The sequence below is a fragment of the Phoca vitulina genome, unplaced genomic scaffold, assembly GCF_004348235.1.
Source record: "Phoca vitulina isolate PV1807 unplaced genomic scaffold, GSC_HSeal_1.0 scaffold76, whole genome shotgun sequence".
NCBI classification, from domain to species: domain Eukaryota; kingdom Metazoa; phylum Chordata; class Mammalia; order Carnivora; family Phocidae; genus Phoca; species Phoca vitulina.
Genome location: NW_022589779.1, coordinates 5681348 through 5702863, shown reverse-complemented (window position 1 = coordinate 5702863; position 21516 = coordinate 5681348). Strand labels below are relative to the sequence as shown.

The following is a 21516-nucleotide window of genomic DNA, read 5'->3' as shown; positions in this document are numbered from 1 at the left end:
GAACACAAGCAGGGGGAATGGGAGAGGGAGAAGCAGGCTTCCCGCGGAGCGGGGAGCCCGATGTGGGGCTCGATCCCAGGACCCTGGGATCATGACCTGAGCCGAAGGCAGACGCCTAACGACTGAGCCACCCAGGTGCCCCTATTTATTGAGTGTTTAAAGGGCATTTTCTTAAATACTCATTTGTACTCATTTAGTACACATTCTATATATTAATATTTTTATCTCCACATTTTATAGATGAGAAAATTTAAGCTTAAATAGGCTAAGCTGTTATCCTTGCCCAAGGCCACATAGCTAGTCCCTGATGAGGCTGGGATAGAAACACACACTAGTCTGATTCAACAACACCTATTTGAAACCTTTTTTACTAAACTGTGATTTTCATGTTTTAGTATCAAACTATTTTCTCTAAATATTTTCTTAATATCACAACCTTTTATTTTGTTGTGGTTGGTAACAGTTAATTTTCTCTTTTGCATTATGAAAAGCATGCAGTACTGTATCTTCAAATATTTGCTGATTATTTCGGTGTAGTGTGCTTTTAAAAAGTAATAATTTGAAACTGTAAACATGTGTGTGTGCATGTGTGTGTATCAAAGAAATAAGACCAATGTCAACTTTTGGATATTTTTATGTAGATGAAGCTCTATCAGTAAGACAGTCTGTTTTATTAAAATAAAGGCACATGTTTCACAAATGTCTGTTAATAAATCATTTTTTAAAACATTACCATAAAAAATATGATAGGTTTTAAATGGAATACAGTTTTTGTTGACTTATGACTGTTCTGAACAATTTTAATTAATACCTAGTTTCACTTCACAGTCTTGCATGTTATAGCACTGTGTTCTTCTTATTGTCTTGTGTTTTAAACAAAAAGTATTGAAAAACAAAAATGCTTATTTTGAGACAGGCACAGAATTGTGGCTATACTTGTCATTCTTATATTTTTATATCATTATATGATTACTTTCAGAAAGTATAGTGCTTAAAAAATATTTCCTTAGCATAAGTTTCTTTTGAAATATTTCCATGTGGCAGTTTTTGCTAGCTCATTCTGCCTTGTACTAAACTTTGACATAAAAATTGTTCTTCAAGGATTTATTAAACGTTAGAATTTGTCTTATTGGAACATTTAGTCTAGGTAGAACAGATCTGCTTATTTTTGTTACCTCATCTATTTTAAATTTATAAAAAGCACTGACCTCTGAAATGACATTAGTATTCCAGACATATTTTCTCATTTTGTTTCCTAAATTGGACAGTAAATTTTATATCATGAAAAAAGTCAGATTCACATCTCAAAATAATTTTAGACTGTTGCTGTTCTCTTAATCTATTGTGCATATAAATGGAGAAAAGCAGGAAAATTAGTAAATTACAAATAATGAAAACTTCATGCCAGAGAGTTTTTATGTAGTCTGACTTGAATTTTTTCCTTTTCTTTCTTCCTTATTTGGAGATAGAATAAAATAGCTATGCAAGTTTCCAAAGCGAGTTGAGAATGTAAGAAGTAGATTTTGAAAGGAAGGTCAGCACAATCAAGCAATTTAACTTGCCCTATTTGAATAATTATGCCTTTAGAATAGATTGGCATATAGTTCATTTTTTAGATGCACTGAACAAATTGCATGTATTTAATTTTTCAAATAAAAATTGTAGTATGAGAATACCAAGTTTTTATACTTGTCTGTAAAGGAGTGATGATCATAGTACTGTCTCACAGAATTCTTGAGAAGATGAATTTAAACTTAGGACACACCTGACATGTAAAAAATGTTAAATAAGTGTGTGTTACTATCTTATGCATGACTTTTTGGATCATTGTGTCCACATAGGCTTTAAGTGTGCATTTACGATTTCTTTTATTCGTATGTGTGTATGCTGCTCATGGAATGTGGAATGAAATCACAAATAACTTTAAATTCTGATAATAAAAAAAAGCTTTACACTTTTCTATGTTATAAAAGAACCAGATCTCTATGCCGTATGTGATTTTAGAGCTATATTTTTTTGTTTTTCAGTATTAAACTTTGAGGCCAGAGATAAGAGCTCAGGAAACCTATATAGGAAGGGAACAGAAAGAGCCCAGAATAATTTATAATGGAAGCACAAAGGATGTTAGACAGGAAAGAGTCATAAGGTTCATGATATAAGATAATGATTAAGATAATGGAGTTAAAAATGGCAGCTCTTGTCAGGGACTGTCTCACTTGTTGACCTCATCCTCTTTGCTGTTGATTCTACCACTTTCCTCATGCAACTCACGACTACGTATGTAATTAAAACTGATTAGACCAGTTGTGAAAAATAGAGTTACAGTCAATTTTCATTATATGTGGTAATTATGTTCTATGAAGTTGCTGCAAACATTGAATTAGCAAATACTAAACCTGTTGCTCCTAGGAGAAAAAGAAATGCAAACCTCTGGTCATAACATTTTTGTCAGCCAATCAGTACATAACCTTGGTTTTCTATGTGTTTCTGTATAAATATCAGATTTAATATTTATCATTGATTGATTGACATTGAACTCAAAGCCAGCTTGCATTATAACCCGTGCCTGAACAAAGCGTATCTAACACACCTATTTTCTCTGTAAGGCACATCACAGCCCTCTTGTGTTTAGGAACATTAAGATAACACTTCAGCACTACCCTAGGAGACCATTTTAAATAGCAAAATTGCCAACAAAAAGCACAAATAGGCAAAACGTGTGACACAGAATAGACCATGAAAAGATACTTGTTTACAGTATGAGAGCTAGGACAAGTAGGCTGACTGTTGCCTTGTTCAGTTCGGCTGGCATTGTGTACATAGGGTGACTCATAGTTTTTGCTACTTTGCATATATCCATGGATGACTGTAAAAGCACCGTGAGTATTGATTTTGGGGTTACAAATAAATTTTAGCAAGTAGGCATGAGGATCAACGGTATAAACTTCATTTTAGTTTCTCATAATAGGATACCCAACTTAAGTGTTTTGTGGTGTAATGAATTTTATATTGATATAAATTATTTGTCCTAACAAGTAAGTTCTTATTCTTTTCTACTGTTCATTAAATAATTATCATCTCGTATATACCTTACATTTATTCAGTGCTTTTTGGTTTATAGTTCTTTCAGATCTGTTGTTTGACTTGGTTCTCAAAGCAATTCTTTGAGATTAGAAAAACAAACCACATAAATCCTAATCCTGTTTTCTAACTGATGGAAGCGTTGAGGTTCAGAGAAGTTGTATGTCTTGCCCAAAGTCACATAGATAGGTAATTATCAAGAGTCTTGCCCAGCTTTTTGATCTGAATAACAGTGTATCTTCAAATGTCTAATTTTATACTCTGAACATAATTTTAAGTTTTTAAACCTTCCTGAAAAGCAACATGTAGAAAAAGCTTTAAAAATACCCCGAGTCATTCATAAATAAATCATCAGAGATAAGATCTAAAATTTATTTACGAAGTTGTTTGCCATAGTACTATTTATAGTAGGGAAAAAGTGGAAACAACCTGAGTATCCATCCTGAATGGGGAATAGTTGTTATCAATTAGCTATGTGTAGTATGGGATAAAATAGCCAATACAATGCTTTTCTAAGACTTAATGTGGGCTTATACTTAAGATGTAATAAGTGAAAAAATATTGATGTTAGGCTATTAGAAATTTTATGTCTAAAAATAAACTAGTTTTTAGTCAGGTTTTAAGTTGAATTAAGCTTAAACTAAAGATGGATATAAAGAACTTCTGGAAGCTGGGATGATTATGTATATAAAAATGAAGACATTGCTAAATTATCATTTTCACCATCTTCTCCTATACATTTTCCTCTTAAGCATTTTTTCCTGCCGTTTACTGTTAGGGCTTCTTCAGGTTTTTTTTTGTTTTGTTTTTTTTGTATCTTTTCTAGTTTTCTTATAATATTCTCTAAGCTTTTTAATACCTGTCTTCAGGTATCCAGTCACTACTTCTGTGAATTCTGAAAGTATTGCTGTAAATATTCTTGTATATCATTTGTGTGTGTGTGTGTGTGCATGTGCACATGCAGGTGTTTCTGAAGTCATTAAAGATAATCTCTAATTTATTTCTTAATTCATGCGTATTTGAGTACTGTGTATAATGAATGATTTGCGGGTGGGCTTGTCTATCTTCTTTTTTGCTTATTAGGGAACTCATTACTCCAGCATACCCTTTCCTCACTCAGTTGCAGTATCAACCTTGATATTTATCAGTTTTCCTGTACTCTATTCAGTTTATTGATCTCTGCTGTGTCAGTACTATTTTATTACTGTAGCTTTCTCCTTCCTTCCTTGCGTCCTTCCTTCCTAACTTCTTAATTTCCTAACTTCCTTCCTCCCCTTCCTCCTTTTCTTCTAGTACAGATAACATACAGTGTTACATCAGTTGTAGGTGTACAATATGATTCAATAATTCTATATATTACACAGTGCTTATCATAAGTGTACTCTTGATCCCTTTCTCCTATTTCACCCATCCTCCCCTCCCCCCCCCGCCCCACCTCCCCACTAAAGCTTTAGTCTTAAATCATGATATCTGGTAGGCCAAGTTTTCCAGCTTCTTTGTTTCTCAGGAATATTTTAGCTTTTTTGGCACTTTGTTCTTCTGTTCAGATTTTTTAGAATCAGCTTTTTAGGTTCCATGAAAAGCCTAATGCAATTTTGACTGAAATTCTATTTAAGTTGAAGAACAATTTGATGTTTAGATCTTTGCCATTACTAAGTAACATAGACTGGTTAGCTTACACAAAGAAATTGATTATCTCACAGTTCTGGATAAGGATGCCAGCATGATAACATTCAGGTGAGGATTCTTTTCCTGGCCTACAGCCACCTCCTCCCTGTATCCCACATAGCAGGGGGAGAGAGTGAGATTTCTTTCTTCCTCTTAAATCTTACACAGTCACAATCCTGTTGGATTAGGGTCCTACCCTTATGACCTCATTTAACCTTAATTACCACCTAGAGACTCTATTTCCAGAAATAGTCACATTAGAGGTTAGAGCTTCATATGAATTTGGGTGGGGGGGTTAGGGAGTGGGACATGATTCAGTCCACAGCAGAGGGCCAGGTGGGACTGATGAGAATTCTGACTTTATCTTCTCATCTGCATTTTCCATACTGTTTATACAAGTGGAGGTGGGATTAAGAACTACCCCAGGCAGCTTGCCTTACCAGAGTTGTCTTTTCTTGACCTCCAGTTGAACTTTATGGTATAGTGTGGCTTGTCCCCTTTCTGAAGTTGTTGCTGGTATTTTGCAGACAGTTGATTCATTTGATTTGCTATTTTTGTTTTGTTTTGTTGGGTATTATGGTAAGTTAGAGCTGCAGTTCACAGCAAGCATCAAAATAACATCCAAGTAGATTAAAGAGTTAAATGTAAAAAAGGATTCCATAAACATTTAAATGAAAACATTGATGACACATACTTCTTTATCTAATTGGAGGACTATTTAAACATAAAAACAAATACAAATTAAGACAATAAAATAAGGTTTCTTTTGCTTCTAAAATTGACAACTCTTTTCTTTGCTCAAAGCTGATGAAAATGTAGTAGTCAAGCAGTATGTGATGTTAGTGGAATTTTAAGTTGGTGTATCTTTCTGGAAATAATCTGACAGTATAAAAATATACATCAAGCCTTAAGTATGGTCATACCCAAAGATATTGTTCTCATAATATCTAAGGACCCAGTATCTTCTGCTGAGTGCGTTGGAGAGGCAGAATAGCACAGGTAAAAAGAGCCTGGATTTTAATACCTGCTCTACCTTTAATTTAGTCTGCAACTTTGGGCTACTTAGTTAACTTCTGTCTCAGGTTTGTCATCTGTAACATGGGGATAGAGTTTTTGTGCAGATTAAATGGCATATAGTTGATTAATAGGTGTTGTTTTACTGATGTTCATAAAAACACTATGATCTCAATTATTAAAAATGCAGAATACCAAGTATAAAAGGAATTGTCCCTGGGTTGTGGAGGTGTTTTTGCCTTTATACTTTTTAGTATTTTCTGATTTTATAGGGGAAAAAATGGTTGTTTTAAACCTTTACAAAAAACAACCATGCCATTTGTGGAGAGTTTGTAAATTTTTGTTTGTAAATTTAAAAAATTAACTGGTGTGACCTATTACTAAAGCTAAGTTCAAACTACCATTTAGAGATATCTAATCTCTTTACCTTTAAAGATCAAGCAAAGAAATTCTGTAAGTTCATCTGATATTTAATTCTTGAATATCCTATCCCTTTTAAATCTGTAGTCATTTCTTGAGCTGCTGTTTAGCCCTCTTGCAAATTTAATCCAGGCTTTAAGAGCCTGAGCTATTTACATGTTAGCACCTTTTGAAACTTACAGTGTATAAAGGTCCTGCTCCTGAAAAATACCAGAGTTCAGTATTCTTTGCATGTACATTTACCCAGCTTTATTCTCAAGAGATTTTTAGCTGTTGATACTTGTACCTGCATAAAATCTTGAAAATAGTATTTGAGTATTTCAGATATTTTGTGCCTCAGAAATGTGTTGCTCTAGCAACATTATTTTTCTTAGTGTTAAGTAGTTTTTGATTCCTCATTTATATTTATAAAGCCTAGTACATTTCTTATATCTTCATTAGGTAGAAAAAATGTAAACATAGAAACTTCTGTTTAGAGCAAGTTTATGAATACTTTTCTAAAATTAGGGTCAATTTGAATGTATTCAGAAAGGCAATGGAGAGAATTTAAAAGCAGTCTTTTAAATACCTGGGTATGATATGTTAAGTGGTAGATTAATATAAAGACTTTAATGCATATAGATAAAGTAATATGTTAATAACTTTGAACATGAGAAGTCCCTTCATTTTTGATCAGGAGAAATAATGATCATTTAAAAATAATGTATTCACTGAATTTTTAATGCATTATTGACTTTTTTAAAGTGTCAGAAAGCTTATCCTACATGATTTAAAGTTTGTAAAGAAATCACATTTTTACTTTTTATATTCAGTTATGAATATAATTTAGAAGCATATTTATTTTGATGTAATAATAGATAAATCAACTTGTATTTTTTTCTTGGTTGGTGTTCCCTGTGTGTATGTGTGTGTGTTTGTGTGTGGTAAAATTTTACAGATTATAAGTTTAACTATGATAGTAACTCATTTATCATTGCTTCTTTAGATTCCTTAACTTCAGGCACATCTCAACTTTTTATTTATCCATCTTCCATTCCTTGCCAATAGTGTTGCACTTTTCTACAATTTTGGAAAATCTTGGAAATCAGATCCAGGGATTATTAAAGCTACAGAAGAACAAAAGAAAAAGGTAGCAAGATAGAATCTAACTAGTCGTATGTGTTTAATTGCCAAATTATCAGTATTTATACCAGATATTAGAGTACAAAGAAAGAAACTATCTTTTAGAACATAAAGAAGTTTCAAACCAAATTGAGATTCTGCATAGTTGTTGCTCACCCTTGGTACTCCTGAATGCCTATCCTTACACTTTCATGACATTTTAAAATTTCATGTTTCTCTCCTGTATAAGAATTGTGACTGCTTTGAGGGATGAGTACAGCATTTTAAACATCTCTGAAAACCCTCAGCAGATAATATGAATTCAGTAAATGTTTATTAAATGACTGTGTAACTAGAAGGTCAGTAAACTGGTTGATAGTTCAGATACTATGTTTCAATAACATATGTATATTTATGTGTGTGTTCAATAACAAATATATGTGTGTGTGTATATATATGTAAAATCCAGGGCATCCCTTATCTAAAGCCCAGGTACTTTAGGAAACCAAATTTACAATCCGAAGGTGTCCTAGAAGTAGAGAATTAGATTAGACTGGAGGCAGTTAAACTATGTTAAGAGCTATTTTATCTTCTCTGAAAACAAAACAAATCCTGATGAATTATTTCTGTCCACAATAAACTAAAACAGTAGCAAGTTCTTAGGGTCTAATCCCCCCTTTTCTAGCCCGCATAGAGATTGCTATCCTTATGTTTACAGTATTCTTCAGACATTACTGCTAATTGGTTTGCTAGGTTTTCTTAGTCATAATCCAGTTCTGAAGATTAAGTTCTTTACTGAACTTAAGTTTATTTTCATGTCTTAGTCATCAAAACCTATACAGACCAGTTCTTAGGGTAGGTAACTTAGTTTTATTCTCAGAGGAGTATTCCCCTAAGTTTAGAGTTGCATTTTCATATACCCAAGAAATAAAATTTCTATATTCATATTATAATATAATAGCAAAAGTAAATAAATAAAAGATTTTATTCTGAGCAGAAAGCATTGGTTAATTAAAAATGAACATCATGTTTATTGATTCATATTGATGGCACTATAGTTGGTGAATATTGTTGAGTTTTGAATAAAATATATATATATTTTTTTAATTCACAGACAATAGTTGAACTTGCAGAGACAGGAAGTCTGGACCTCAGTATATTCTGCAGTACCTGTTTGGTAGTATTTTTTTCTTTATTCTTCCCTCTCTCCTCTTCGCATAGCAATGGCATAGCATAGAAGGGGTGGGGAACAGAACAGTTTCTTCTGCTGAGCACATTTCGTGCCCTCCCCACTCCCTCCCCCCTTCCGTGGCGACATTCCTTTTAGATCATAGTGTAAGGAGAAAGATGGTAAAAAGATGTCTCCTCCCAATGTGCTTGTTCCCCCCGATGGTAGACCTTGACTGTACTTCTGATTCAAGGTACCATTCATTCGTATTCATCCTTAATCTGTTTTTCTTTTTTAATATAACTCAACAAAGAAAAAACTAAGTAATAAAATATTAAAAAATCAAAGGTTTATTATGCTTCCCTAATATTGTTTTCCTAGGTATCTTAAGAAAAAATTTATTCTTATATTTAGAGGTCACATTGGGAAAATCTGTTAGCTAACTTAAGACAGCATGGCCTCTAAAATGGTTTGGTTTGAGTAGTTATCTCTTTGTCTTAGAGGATTTATGGAACTTTGAGCACTATTTTATCATTGATATTAAAAGTTGTCATCTTCAGGACATAAAGATATAAATGAAATTAAATAGCATTTACTTATGGAATCAGGTATAGTAATACATTATTTGTGTTATTATAGGTATCAAATTTCTACAGAATAATACTGTTTTGTGTTTTAATTATTTTCTGCTAATTTTTATAATTCTTGAAAAAATATATAGGTTGCCACAGTGTTAAACCATGTTTTCCTACATGGAAATGGAAATAATCCCTAAATCATCCATGAAACTAAATGTCCTTTTATACTTTTAAGTTACACACTGTCACTGAACTAATGTCTTAACATGTCAATAACAACAAGAGAATTGACTTAGTTTGGGATCCTGGAATAAGTCTTTGAAATGGAGCTCTAACTCTACAGATTCTTTAAGTTGTTCCACCTAACATTCCATTCCTTAACCAAACAGTTACAATTTTGAATACTCAAAATGTATAGTGCTTTACTTTTGGTAGCAACTTTAAGGTGCTGACTAGATTCTTTTGAATTTTCAAGCATTCTTTAAAAAGGTTTTTGTTTCTGTGCTTTACAATGGTTAATTTACAGGACTGGCACCTTAATGTTCAGAACATTTTTATATTCTCCTGTTCTCTGGACATATTACTCCATTCCACAAAGCCAAGTATGCATTGCTGATATGTTTGCCATGTGGCAAACAAATTCTTTATAGAGTCACTCAGTATGGTTTCATTGTTAAATAAATATCCGATGGCAAGAACAAGACTTTTTATCATTCTAGCATAAATGTTTTATTATATTATTGTAAGCCGTGTACTTCTGGATAGATAATTTGGTGTTGTAAAGAAAAGAGCATATCCAATTATAAAAAAATTCAAATTGGCAGAGGTATTTGTCATTATATGGGTATCCTTTCCTTTGATAAAAAGACAGGTCCCTAAGAAGCCACATGTAAATCAGAATTTCCTAAAAATGAATTACTCTGTAAGTGAACCGAGGAGCCTATCATGTTCAGGAGCCTTGTGTCAGTCTTTGTTTAGAATTCACTGACAAGTATTGCCCAAAGGGCAAGTACAGCTGAGGGTTGGAAGTGGGGATAAAATTTGTTTAATACATCCGTCTTCTTTCTCCTAAATAGATGTAGTTTCATATCTGTGGTAAAGAATAAGTGACCCTTTATAAAGAGCCCACAGATCATTTTAGTACATGTAAGGACTGCATAGTCAACCTGTGCTGCTTCTTAGTGCCTCAGAATGATACATAACCTTACGCAAACTGGTGGAGAAATGGCAATGCTTTTCTGAAACACCAATGAAGGATGTTATAAATTTTGTTTCTGGCATGGGTTAATAACTAGCTCTTGTCATGTATCCAGCATTAGGACTAGCAGCCCTTCAAAGATCAATAATGAGTTCTTTATTCACTTGGCTGATTCAGAGTAATATAGAGTGAAACATTTCACAACACCTAAAACAGTAAGGCATCATAAACATGAATTCTTTATTGCCTGTCAGGAGCTGAATAATGAATATATTTTATGTTTTTGAAGTAATAGGGACTACCTAAATTTGCTAAGCATGGTGTACTTTCTTAGATGGGTCATGAAGTTCAGCAGAGATGTTGTACCTTAATCTGAGATTTCAGGAGCCACTGAAAAAGAAAGGTGTGTGTACACTTACTGGTTTTTGTTGGATTTGTTAACTTTGGGAAGACATTTTATTAATGATTTTGAATTTTAAAAGCTGCTTTTATTCACTTCTAATTTGGCCTTCCTTTTACTAAGGAACAATTTCATTTCGTTAAACAAGAACCAGTATCATGACCATTAATCACAGTAACTTTTCATTTAGAAGTCTGGAGAGTGATGTTTTTATTATTCAGAAACTTGAGGGATGTGAATTAAATATAGTACCATTCATCATAACAGCAAATTGGTCTTTGAGTCTTAATTATTTTTTTAAAGTGATGGTTCTACCCCACTCTTAGGCGTTTATATTCCACAGTAGCCTTATCCTTTTTATCTTTTTTGTTGCAGTTAAAATCTCATTTAACAAAACAGTAGTGGTTTTTGTTTTATTTTATGCCTCTGGAAATACAGTTTTGTTTTCTTCATAATTGTATTTTGAGAAAATCAGTGTTCAGCTTTCCTTTCTTCAGTGTAGTGCCTTTCATAATCTTTTAAAATGCTTGTTAACAGATACGGAAACCAGTGAGGTCCAAACATTGTGGTGTGTGCAACCGCTGCATAGCAAAATTTGATCATCATTGCCCATGGGTGGGTAACTGTGTAGGTAAGTTTTATTAATAATTTCTAAGTGCATTGTTCATTTAAGTTATTCTAGATAACTAATGAAGTACAGTATTAAAGTAGATGGTAGAAACTTCATTCCTACACTCTACTATAGCCCTGCTCCCCTCTGCCCCCCAGTTAATCTTCTGGTTGACAAACAGCAACTCAGTTGTGAGAAAGGGGGGGGAAAAGTTATAAAATCAGTGTCTAGAAAAGATTGATACTTCTCTATCAATTCTTTCTGGTGCCTATTCTTTCCTATTTTCTTTATTGGATAATAGTGGAATCGATAAGGATGCAGAGACAGTATTGCTTTTTAGTTAAAGTGGAAAAAGTTAAGGCAGTAAAAATATTTGGAAGGATGTTGTGTACAGAAGCAGAGAGGAACGACAGATAAAAACTATATACCTCAGTGTTCAAGAGTGATGTGGTCTGAGGAGGTGAACTAAGTGGTCTGAGAGATGGCCCTGGGTTTTTATGAGGTGACAACAGGGAAACATTGCAGAGATTGCATGACCGTTGGGGAGAAGCCTTTAAAAAGTTGGATTATAAAGTTTATAAAAGTAAAGATAAAATAGGTTATTTTAAACCTCACAAAGCAAACAGTAGGTTAAAACTCAAAAGTTGTGATTCATTTGGTTCATTGGGACTTAACTTCAGAATCAATGTCATGCAGTCATCACATCTTTGTAATTATAAACATTCTTATTTTAAGACTTCTTTTTAAAAAGATTTTTTTATTTGAGAGAGAGAGAGAGCACAAGTGGGGGCGGGGAGAGGGAGAAGCAGGGAGCCCGATGTGGGACTCAATTCCAGGACCCTGAGATCATGATCTGAGCCGAAGGCAGAAGCTTAACTGACTGAGCCACCCAGGCGCCCTTATTTTAAGACTTTTATTAAAACATTTATTTTCCTGAAGAACATTTTGTAAAATAAATAATGTATATCATTATTGTCCAAATTGTGTCATTCATGGCATTCCTTTACCCCCATCCCCAAAAGGCGCATTTCCAGTTGTTTTTTCTTAGCTGAAAAAATTGCTTCTGTGTTGTTCTTTAGGTGCAGGCAACCATAGATACTTTATGGGCTACCTATTCTTCTTGCTTTTTATGATCTGCTGGATGATTTATGGTTGTATTTCTTGTGAGTACAGTTAGCTTTTTACTTTCTTAAAACAAATGTTTGTGTACTTTAGCTTACCATATTAACAAAATATGATAATGACAAAACTAAAAATTATGGTTTGGGGCACCTTATTGCAATGAAGCATAAAGAAAAGAACAGATGTAGAACTATAAATGTGTTCAACATACAGTATAAGCAACAGAATTATCAGTTAGCTGTGTTTTAATATGTGTGTCCTTTGATGGTTTAATAGGCTTTGAAATGCTTCTGGGTAAAATACACCAACATTTTTCACATCACATGCTTGCTTTACTCTAGTAGCTTACAGATTTTGTGACGATGCTAGTTGCTCTTTAGTATCAAACAGCTGGGAAAATGCAGTTAACTTCGCACAGAACTTGAAATATTTCAAAAAGTAAGGTGTAATTATTGCCTATTAGAGAATATTAAAAGGTGTTAGAAGATACGTTTTTAGGAATAAGTTGTCATTCACTTGATCATATGGGTATAAGGGCAATGATGGGTTTTTATTGCATTGAGAACGTGATTCTCATGAAGAGTTTAAATGAAGGTATTAGTTACTATGCTTCAGGGCTTGGTGGTACTTAGCATAAATATGTATTAAATCCTGGCTTAAAAATAAGTTGTGGAAGGATGATTTCCTAGTCCTCCTGTTTTCAGACATATTAAAAATAATGTCTGTTATTGCCCTGATGAAAAAGGCTACTTTCTCAAATACAGATTAAGAGAGAGAAAGATTTGGTCAAAGATCTTGAGTTAGTTTCTGGCCCAACAAACCTGAGGGAGAACATGGGCCTGCTAACAACAGTAGTTCCCGCTAACAGCTGTAGTTCCCACTAACAGCCGAAGTTCCCGCTAACAGCTGAAGTTCCCGCTAACAGCCGTAGTTCCCGCTAACAGCCGAAGTTCTCGCTAACAACTGTAGTTCCCGCTAACAACTGTAGTTCCCACTAACAACAGTTTTTTATGGCAGCAGCTCTAAAAGAAGAGATTTTTGTTTTGGAAAAAGCCCTCCCTCACCAAGGTGATCTTGTTGTGTTATACGTACCCACCACCCCAAAAATTTTCACTTATATACATATATTATATTGTATAGAGGTAATGTTAACTATCGTATGTATGCAAGACCAATCCAGATAAAAACTGTGTATTGTTAAAGTACAGTAGTATTTTTTTTAAGATTGGCTGGTGCTTTTTCCATTTCTGTCTTTGCTGTGTTTTTTCACTAATTATATACTAATTTTTCACTAATTATGGGGTTATTTAAGAGTATAAAAAATTTGCATTCAAAGTCATTGGCTAAATGTAGACTTTTGGATCATGGCTTCTAAGTGGTGCCTGCTGCAGATGCCTTTGTGAAGTGGTTGGATGATTACTGAGTAAATGTGAACCTTCTGTTCTCGTTTTAGACTGGGGACTCCACTGTGAGACCACTTACACCAAGGATGGATTTTGGACATATATTACTCAAATTGCTACATGTTCACCTTGGATGTTTTGGATGTTTCTGAACAGTGTTTTTCATTTCATGTGGGTGGCTGTGTTACTCATGTGTCAGATGTACCAGGTAAGTTCAGGTACAGGATCGGTTCTTCAGGGCGCTAACTGAAGCCTCGTAGCACTTCATTCCTTGTGAAGAGATAATCATGCATTCTGTTTCTAACCACTTCTGCTTTTCAAGGATTAAAATTTTCAATTTACTTACTCTTCCTTTATTCTTTCTTTATGTTTCCTTTACTCTTCCTTTCTTTTTTTCATTTCTACCTCCCACTTCCCTTCCTCCTCTCATTTTGATATGAACTTTGTTCTTACATTATGAATTTTCTTTTTTTCTTTTAAAATTTTATTTGACAGAGAGCACAAGCAGGGGGGAGAGGGAGAAGGAGAAGCGGGCTCCCCGCCCCATGTGGGGCTCGATCCCAGGATCCTGAGCTCATGACCTGAGCCGAAGGCAGACATTTAACTGACTGAGCCACCCAGGCACCCCTGAATTTTCAGTACTACTTTTGACAGAACTTATTTCTGTTGTTTCTGATTCAGATATATCTAGTTGGATATAGGTGTGAGCTTAGATCGATGATGCCATTAGTTTTGTGTTTATTAGTAATGTTTTATTACCTACAAATATCAGTATTTATTCAGGAACCTTTTTTTAATTAAGGATTTTTTTAAAAGCTCAATTTTTAAGGGGCTGATGGAGAGGTGGTCTGTGTACATAATGTCCATCTCTCCCCATGCACAATGCCAGATAACCTGTTTTTTAAACATTTGTCCTGTTTAACTGGCTACTTTTCACAAGAGTTCAAAGTGATATCATGTAAACTAGCTTGATGATCTCCTAATGGAAAAGCAAAAACAAACTTCATCATTTTTTTCTCCATCCTGGTCCTCTTGAGAATTAACTTACTTTACATTAATACTTATTTTACATCAGAGAGAGTTAATGGTTTGCTTTCTCTTACCTTTTAGATATCATGTTTAGGTATTACTACAAATGAAAGAATGAATGCCAGAAGATACAAGCACTTTAAAGTCACAACAACATCTATTGAAAGCCCATTCAAGTACGTACATGTTTATAAATTTAGTATTTTATTTTGGCATATAACTTAGCAAATATCTAGTGAATACATCAAAGAGAAATACCATCTTTAAGTATGTCAATAGGATATGAAACAGGGAATATTTCTTTTGCTTAGCAATAATGTAAAATAGCTTATAAATCCTACTGAATTCTAAGATTTCTGCCAGACATAGCATTGGTTAGTTTACTATAACTTTAAAATTCATCACATTAACTATATATAAATTTATGACATTCTTTTTTCTTAGTTGCACAATCCAAACTCTATTGACCTACTAACATTTAGTGTAAACATGTATTATTATATATTAACAATACAGCTTTAATATTGCCATAAGTTTCTACAAATTTTTGTTGATAAATGAATGTATCCACAGAATTAAAATATGATTTTAAAAATACAGTCAATTGAAATTCATATTTAGGGAAATTTTCTAGACTCTAGGGCAGCTACTTTTCAGTTCGAATTATTTTATTTGCCCTCTGCATGACACAAAAATTTCCAAACACGGATTTATTTTTCCTTTTTTAAATTGAGGTATAATTGACATACAACATTATATTAATTTCAGATGTACAGCATAATGATTCGGTATTTGTGTATATTGCAAAATGACCCACATGATAAATCTGATTAACATTTGTCACCAACCATAGTCAAAGAATTTTTTTTTCTTGTGATGAGAACTTTTAAGATGTGTCTTGGCAGTTTTCAAGTATGCAACAGAGTAGTACTAATAATAGTCACAGTGCTGTTCATTATATCCCCATGACTTATTAATTTTATAAGCTTGTACTTTTTGACTCCCTTCACCCATTTCACCCACACCCGACCCTCAGCCTCTGGCAACCACCAATCTATTCTCTGTGTCTATGAGTTTGGTTTTGCTTCTTTGTTAAGATTCCATATATAAGTTAGATTATATGGTTTTTGTCTTTATCTTTCTAATTTATTTCACTTAGCATAATGCCCTCAAAGTTGATCCCTGTTGTAACAAATGACAAGATTTCCTTTTTTATGGCTGAGTAGTAGTCTCTCTCTGTGTGTTCGTGTGTGTGTATGTGTGTACACATACACATACATACCACATTTTCTTTACCCATTGATCCATTGATGGACGCTTAGGTTGTTTCCATGTCTTGGCTGTTGTAAATAATGCTGAAGTGAACGTGCAGTGCATGTATCTTTTCGAGTTAGAGTGCGTTTTTCTGTTTGTTCCTTTTTTTATTTTTTGAGCGTTTTTTTTTTTTTTTTGGATAAATACCTAGAATTGGAATTGCTGGATGATACTGTAGTACCATCTTTAATTTTTTTGAGGACTTCTTACTGTTTTCCTAGTGGCTGCACCAGTTTACCCTCCCACCAGTAGTGCACAAGGTTCCCTTTTCTCCACATCCTCACCAACACCTGTTATTTTTTGTCTTTTTGATAATAGCCATTCTAACAGGTATGAGGTGCTATCTCATTTTGAGTTTGATTTGCATTTCCTTGAAGATTAGTGATATTGAGCATCTTTTCATGTATCTGTTGGCCATCTGTATATCTTTGGAAAAATGTCTATTCAAATCTTCTGCCCATTGTCTAATTGAGTTTTTTTGAGTTGTATGAGTTCTTTATATATTTTGGATATTAATCCCTTATTGGATATATGATCTGCACAAATTCTTTCCCATTCAGTAGGCTGCCTTTTCATTTTGTTGATGGTTTCTGTACAGAAGCTTTCTATTTTGATATAGTCTGACTTGTTTATTTTGCATTTGTTGCCTTTGCTTTTGGTGTCATATTAAAAATTTCACCGCCAGGACCCCTGTCAAGGAGCTTACCACAGGTTTTCTTCTAACAGCTCTGTGGTTTTGAATCTTGCATTCAAGTCTTGAATCCATTTTGAATTAATTTTTGTGTGTGGTGTAGAATAGTGGTCCAGTTTCATTTTCTTGCACTTGGCTGCCCAGTTTTCCCAACACCTTTTATTGAAGAGATTGTCCTATTCATTCATATTTTAAATATATATATTTAATCTTACATTTTGTTTGATGCTGAGTAGTAGCTTCCTAATGAAATAATGAAATATTTAAAACTTTTGAGTTTTACTCAAGCTACTTGCCTACTACCTTCAAGCTTTTGTAATGCTATTAGTTATTTGCATGCTTCTGGAAAGCATACAAACTTTTAAATAAAAGCAAAAATAAAGGAGTCAGTTGGGTAATTTTGAGAATTCTCCCATAGGCACAGTTATTATATAAAATGTAAAACTGTGACTGCTTTTCCAGAGATGTTCTTGAAGTCCTAAAATTCCCTGAACTTATCCTTGACATACCTTTTCTTAAATTGTTACTTTTAGATACATTGCCAGCTTCATGCTATTTATAATTATTTTGTTTTACTTTCTCAATTTTGGATGTAGTTTGTCTCCTTGCCAAAGAGCCACCCATCAAGGAAAGGTTTTATCAAAAATTACATATGACACAGGAATGAAAGAAATGCAGATTTGAATAACTTTAAAATATCATTGTGTAACCCATTAAATTAGCAAAAGAGAGAAGAAAAATTAGTGTTGGCAGAGCTGTGAAGAAACACGAATGCATATATATTTTATAGAGTTATAAACAGGTTCTTTCTGGCAAGTAAGCTGAGTTTTTAAGTTTAGAAAAAAATACATTTAACACCAAAATTATATTAAATTCATATATTAAATTATTGTACTAATAGACTTTTTCTTTTTCTTTTTGTTGGGGGGTGTTTTAGCCATGGATGTGTAAGGAATATTATAGACTTCTTTGAATTTCGATGCTGTGGCCTCTTTCGTCCTGTTATCGTGGACTGGACCAGGCAGTATACAATAGAATATGACCAAATATCAGGATCTGGGTACCAGCTCGTGTAGCAACATCTTTATCCTATGAAGCATATTGCTGAGTGGTGCCTGAAAATTGTGTCTGTCCGTGTCTCTCTCACACTCGAATCCACATTTTTTGAACAATAGCATGCTATATGTAGGGCTAACAGTGAATTTTACAGTCTTTTTTCCAACACTTTTATTAACAAAAGTAAACATGGACAGAGCACACTGCCACTTCTGGGAAGAATAAAGATCATAAAAGGAATTTTAATGGTTCTTAATGTGGGAATTCACAACATACTCAACTTTTTGGTTTTGTTCTCATAACATTTTTCATGAATAAAGAGTGAACTTATTCTGGTGACAGACATGGTATACTGATCAGAAATGTTCGATTCTAGCTAACACTAAATTTATGGTATACAGCTAAATTTTATGATGCAATCTACTATGACTATTGCATTTAATTCCAAGAGAGTTGTCTTAAATTGATTCAGGCTAGTATTATGTACATTTTAGAATGTACATGTAAATACTGTGATAAAAATCATGTGGTTTTATTAGGGTTCTACTGTAATATGTCTTCAAGGGCACAAGAAAATAATGTTCACAAAAATATGTGCTAACAATATTTTATTGCCATCAGCTGTTGCAATATATCAGCTGATATATTTCTAGTTCAGTGAAATAATTTGTAGTAACCTTGCTCTGAGGTTTTATGGTCTGATAATAAAGCACTTGCATGAGTATAGTAAGTCATGTTATTTTGTTCAAACTTAAAAGCCCTACTAAGTGCATGATACACCTCATAGAATGTATACTAGCACATACTATCCAGTAAAGCTTAAATTAGAATTTAATTTGATGTGCAAACAGTCCAATTTTTAAGAGTTGAGGTAATTTCAAGGCAGAACAAATAAGTTAATGCAAAATTCTCAGTAATAGAGATAAATGGATATACTTCTAGAATTCTGAGCTGCAAAATAAATTGTAGACAAAATAATGGAGTTTAGCTAAAGATGGAGCATGATCTCTGTACATATAGCACATGTGAATAAAAGAAAAGCTAATGGTATATTCTGGTTTTTAAAAAGTGACCTATCAGAAAGAATTTAATCCTCAAGATTATTTCAATTTTCCCAGTATTGAATGTTTTAAAATTTGTTAATGCTGTCTGAAACAATTTCAGAAAGATTTTCTTATTGTTAAATGTGATGCACTGATCAATTTTTGTTGCAGCATTTCCATACTCTCACGGTGAACTATTAGTCACTGCTTCCATAAATATTGTTTACAGAGTGAGACTTGGTTTAGTCCTCTTAAGTGCTGTAGCAAACTGTGGTTCGAGCAACCTGTGGCAAACCTGTGAGAGGGAATGGGCTTGGGGGAGGGTGGGAGAAGGGTGGTCAGACTGCTGACAGATCCTAGACCAGTGTAAAGATTGTGTATCTGTATATAAATAATTTATCAAATAGTTTTCTCTTTGTGTCTCTATGTGTTAGTGTATTTAAAGCTGCTCATTTCATTTTATCCAACCAAAAAGAAAAGGGAGATAACTAATGAGCTTCTAGTGATGTTCAATATTGCTGTTAATAGGCATTATACCCTGCAAGTTCACTGCATGTCTGATGCTTGGTAAAATTCGTATTCTCTGTAAAATGCAGATTAAAGGTATTAAAGCAATCTAGTGGTATACCCGCCCCTTGCCTTAGTAAGAGGAGCAGTGAAAATGTATATAGTTGATGTTCAGTATTTCCAAGTACCATTTTTATATAGTAGTTTCTTTGACCATAAGTCACACATCAAAAAGATTACCTTTAGTGTATTTGAGTGTTTTAATATTAGAAAATTGGCATATGTACTTTATTTTTGAAAAGGGAAGAGATGGGTGTGGGGTGGCAATAGCATTGTGCCATTTTGTCATAGAATGTAAAAAATTGGTTAACTTTACAAATGTCTCTGCTAGTTTTGACTACTAATTGGGGGAAATTTTAGATAATTTTTAAATTCAAAGTTATTTATAAAAGGCTAGAATTTCTTTTAATTTTTTTGTATTTTGAGCCACTTCACATGAAGACTCAGTTGCAATTTTTATTGAATACATTTTTATTAACAGTCGAATACAATGGTGGTATTCTCAGAGTTTGGATGAGAGTGTTGTTACCATGTTCTTTCTTTGTGGTACAATATTCTTTTCAGTGCAAAAGAGATGTCTTTCAGTTAAATAGAAAAAATCCTCTAGATCTCTAAGTACATGGAACATATTAGCAATGTCAGTGCTTTAGTACTAACCATCTCACAGTACCGGTGCAATCCGTACCTTAGGGACGGTCGGATGGTCGGGAGCCGACTATGCAGCAGCGCACTGTGCCGTCTGTTTACTTATTTTGTAAGTCTTGTGTGTGGAACCAGCTTAACCCGGTTCTCAAGTTGGTATGAAGGTGACCCTTCTGGGAATAGTTCATATCAGCTTAATGGGATACTTTTAGCAAATAGGAACTTATTTCTCAGCCCTGAATGTTCAATGAATTACTTCTTTGGAGGTTTTTTTTTTCTTCATATTTTTTGTTGTTCCCAGGAGTTTGTTTGAAATACTAATAGGCATAAAACAGCATCATTATACTTAAGCTATGGGTATTTTTATTTTATATTTTCTTTATTTATAACTGTGCCAAGTATTATTTTGCTACTTACCATGTTACTCTATGGAAAGAAAAAGCTGTAAAGTGTTTAATAAATTAGCTCTCCTTACATAAATTAAATCTGTCAAAATTTTGTAAAATATTAATCAGAATAAATATTGACTCTTAAGTGTGTGCTTGTTTGTTATTTCGCTCAGTTCACTTCAAGAAATTGATGAAACACTGGCAGTGGTACCTGTGATATGAAAAGATTATTCTGTGTATTTTTATCTGGGTCAACTAGGATTCACATGGCAGGACTAGAAATTAGCAAAAGTAAAAGGTGGTAGCATTCTTTCAAAATATCCAATTCTGTGTGTATGTATGTGTATATAATTAATACTTTTTAAATAAAAGGAATAAATTTTTCTTTGAGAATTTTGGATTCCAGGGCACCTGGGTGGCTCAGATGGTTAAGCGTCTGCCTTCGGCTCAGGTCATGATCCCAGAATGCTGGGATCGAGTCCCCCATCGGGTTCCCTGCTCAGCGGGGATCCTGCTTCTCCCTCTGCCTCTCTCTCTCTGTCTCTGTCTCTTATGAATAAATAAATAAGATCTTAAAAAAAAAAAAAAAAGAATTTTGGATTCCATAGAGTAATTAGAATGCTCAGGGATTGTATGACTCTCCAAGTTTTAAATATAAGTATTGTCTAAAGACACCGTGGTGAAATTTTGGAAAAGGAAACCTATCGAACATTGATCTCAGTTACTTGAAAAGCTGTGCATGACAACTTCTTTATTGGGGAATTTAAAAAGCAAAATTTGTGAAGGGACTCTTTCCTGCCTGTTCAGAGGATTGGTTACGGTTTAACTGAGAACCCAGTGGTATTAAATATTTTCAGATTGGACTGATACTCATTTCATAATTATTTTATGATATTTAAAGTGATGCCTACAGAGCTGTATAGAACTCAAGTAACAATATTTTGAACAAGTGTAAAAATGAAGCAGATTCTACAGCAATCCATCAGTTTTCATTGCAGGTGCTTTCTTCCTCCTTAGCCCTT

The 21516-nt window shown here is 33.7% G+C and overlaps 1 protein-coding gene across 1 annotated transcript in view; it reads left to right on the top strand.

Moving 5' to 3' along the window:
- Positions 1 to 20639, top strand: part of ZDHHC17 (zinc finger DHHC-type palmitoyltransferase 17) — a 92620-nt gene extending 71981 nt beyond the window's left edge. The window contains exons 11-17 of the mRNA XM_032393700.1: positions 7188 to 7312; positions 8399 to 8461; positions 11166 to 11259; positions 12318 to 12401; positions 13814 to 13971; positions 14874 to 14968; positions 17735 to 20639. Of these exons, the coding sequence (XP_032249591.1) occupies positions 7188 to 7312; positions 8399 to 8461; positions 11166 to 11259; positions 12318 to 12401; positions 13814 to 13971; positions 14874 to 14968; positions 17735 to 17873 (758 nt within the window). The 3' untranslated portion in view covers positions 17874 to 20639. The remainder of the gene's footprint in view (positions 1 to 7187; positions 7313 to 8398; positions 8462 to 11165; positions 11260 to 12317; positions 12402 to 13813; positions 13972 to 14873; positions 14969 to 17734) is intronic.
- The last annotated feature ends 877 nt before the right edge of the window (positions 20640 to 21516 follow it).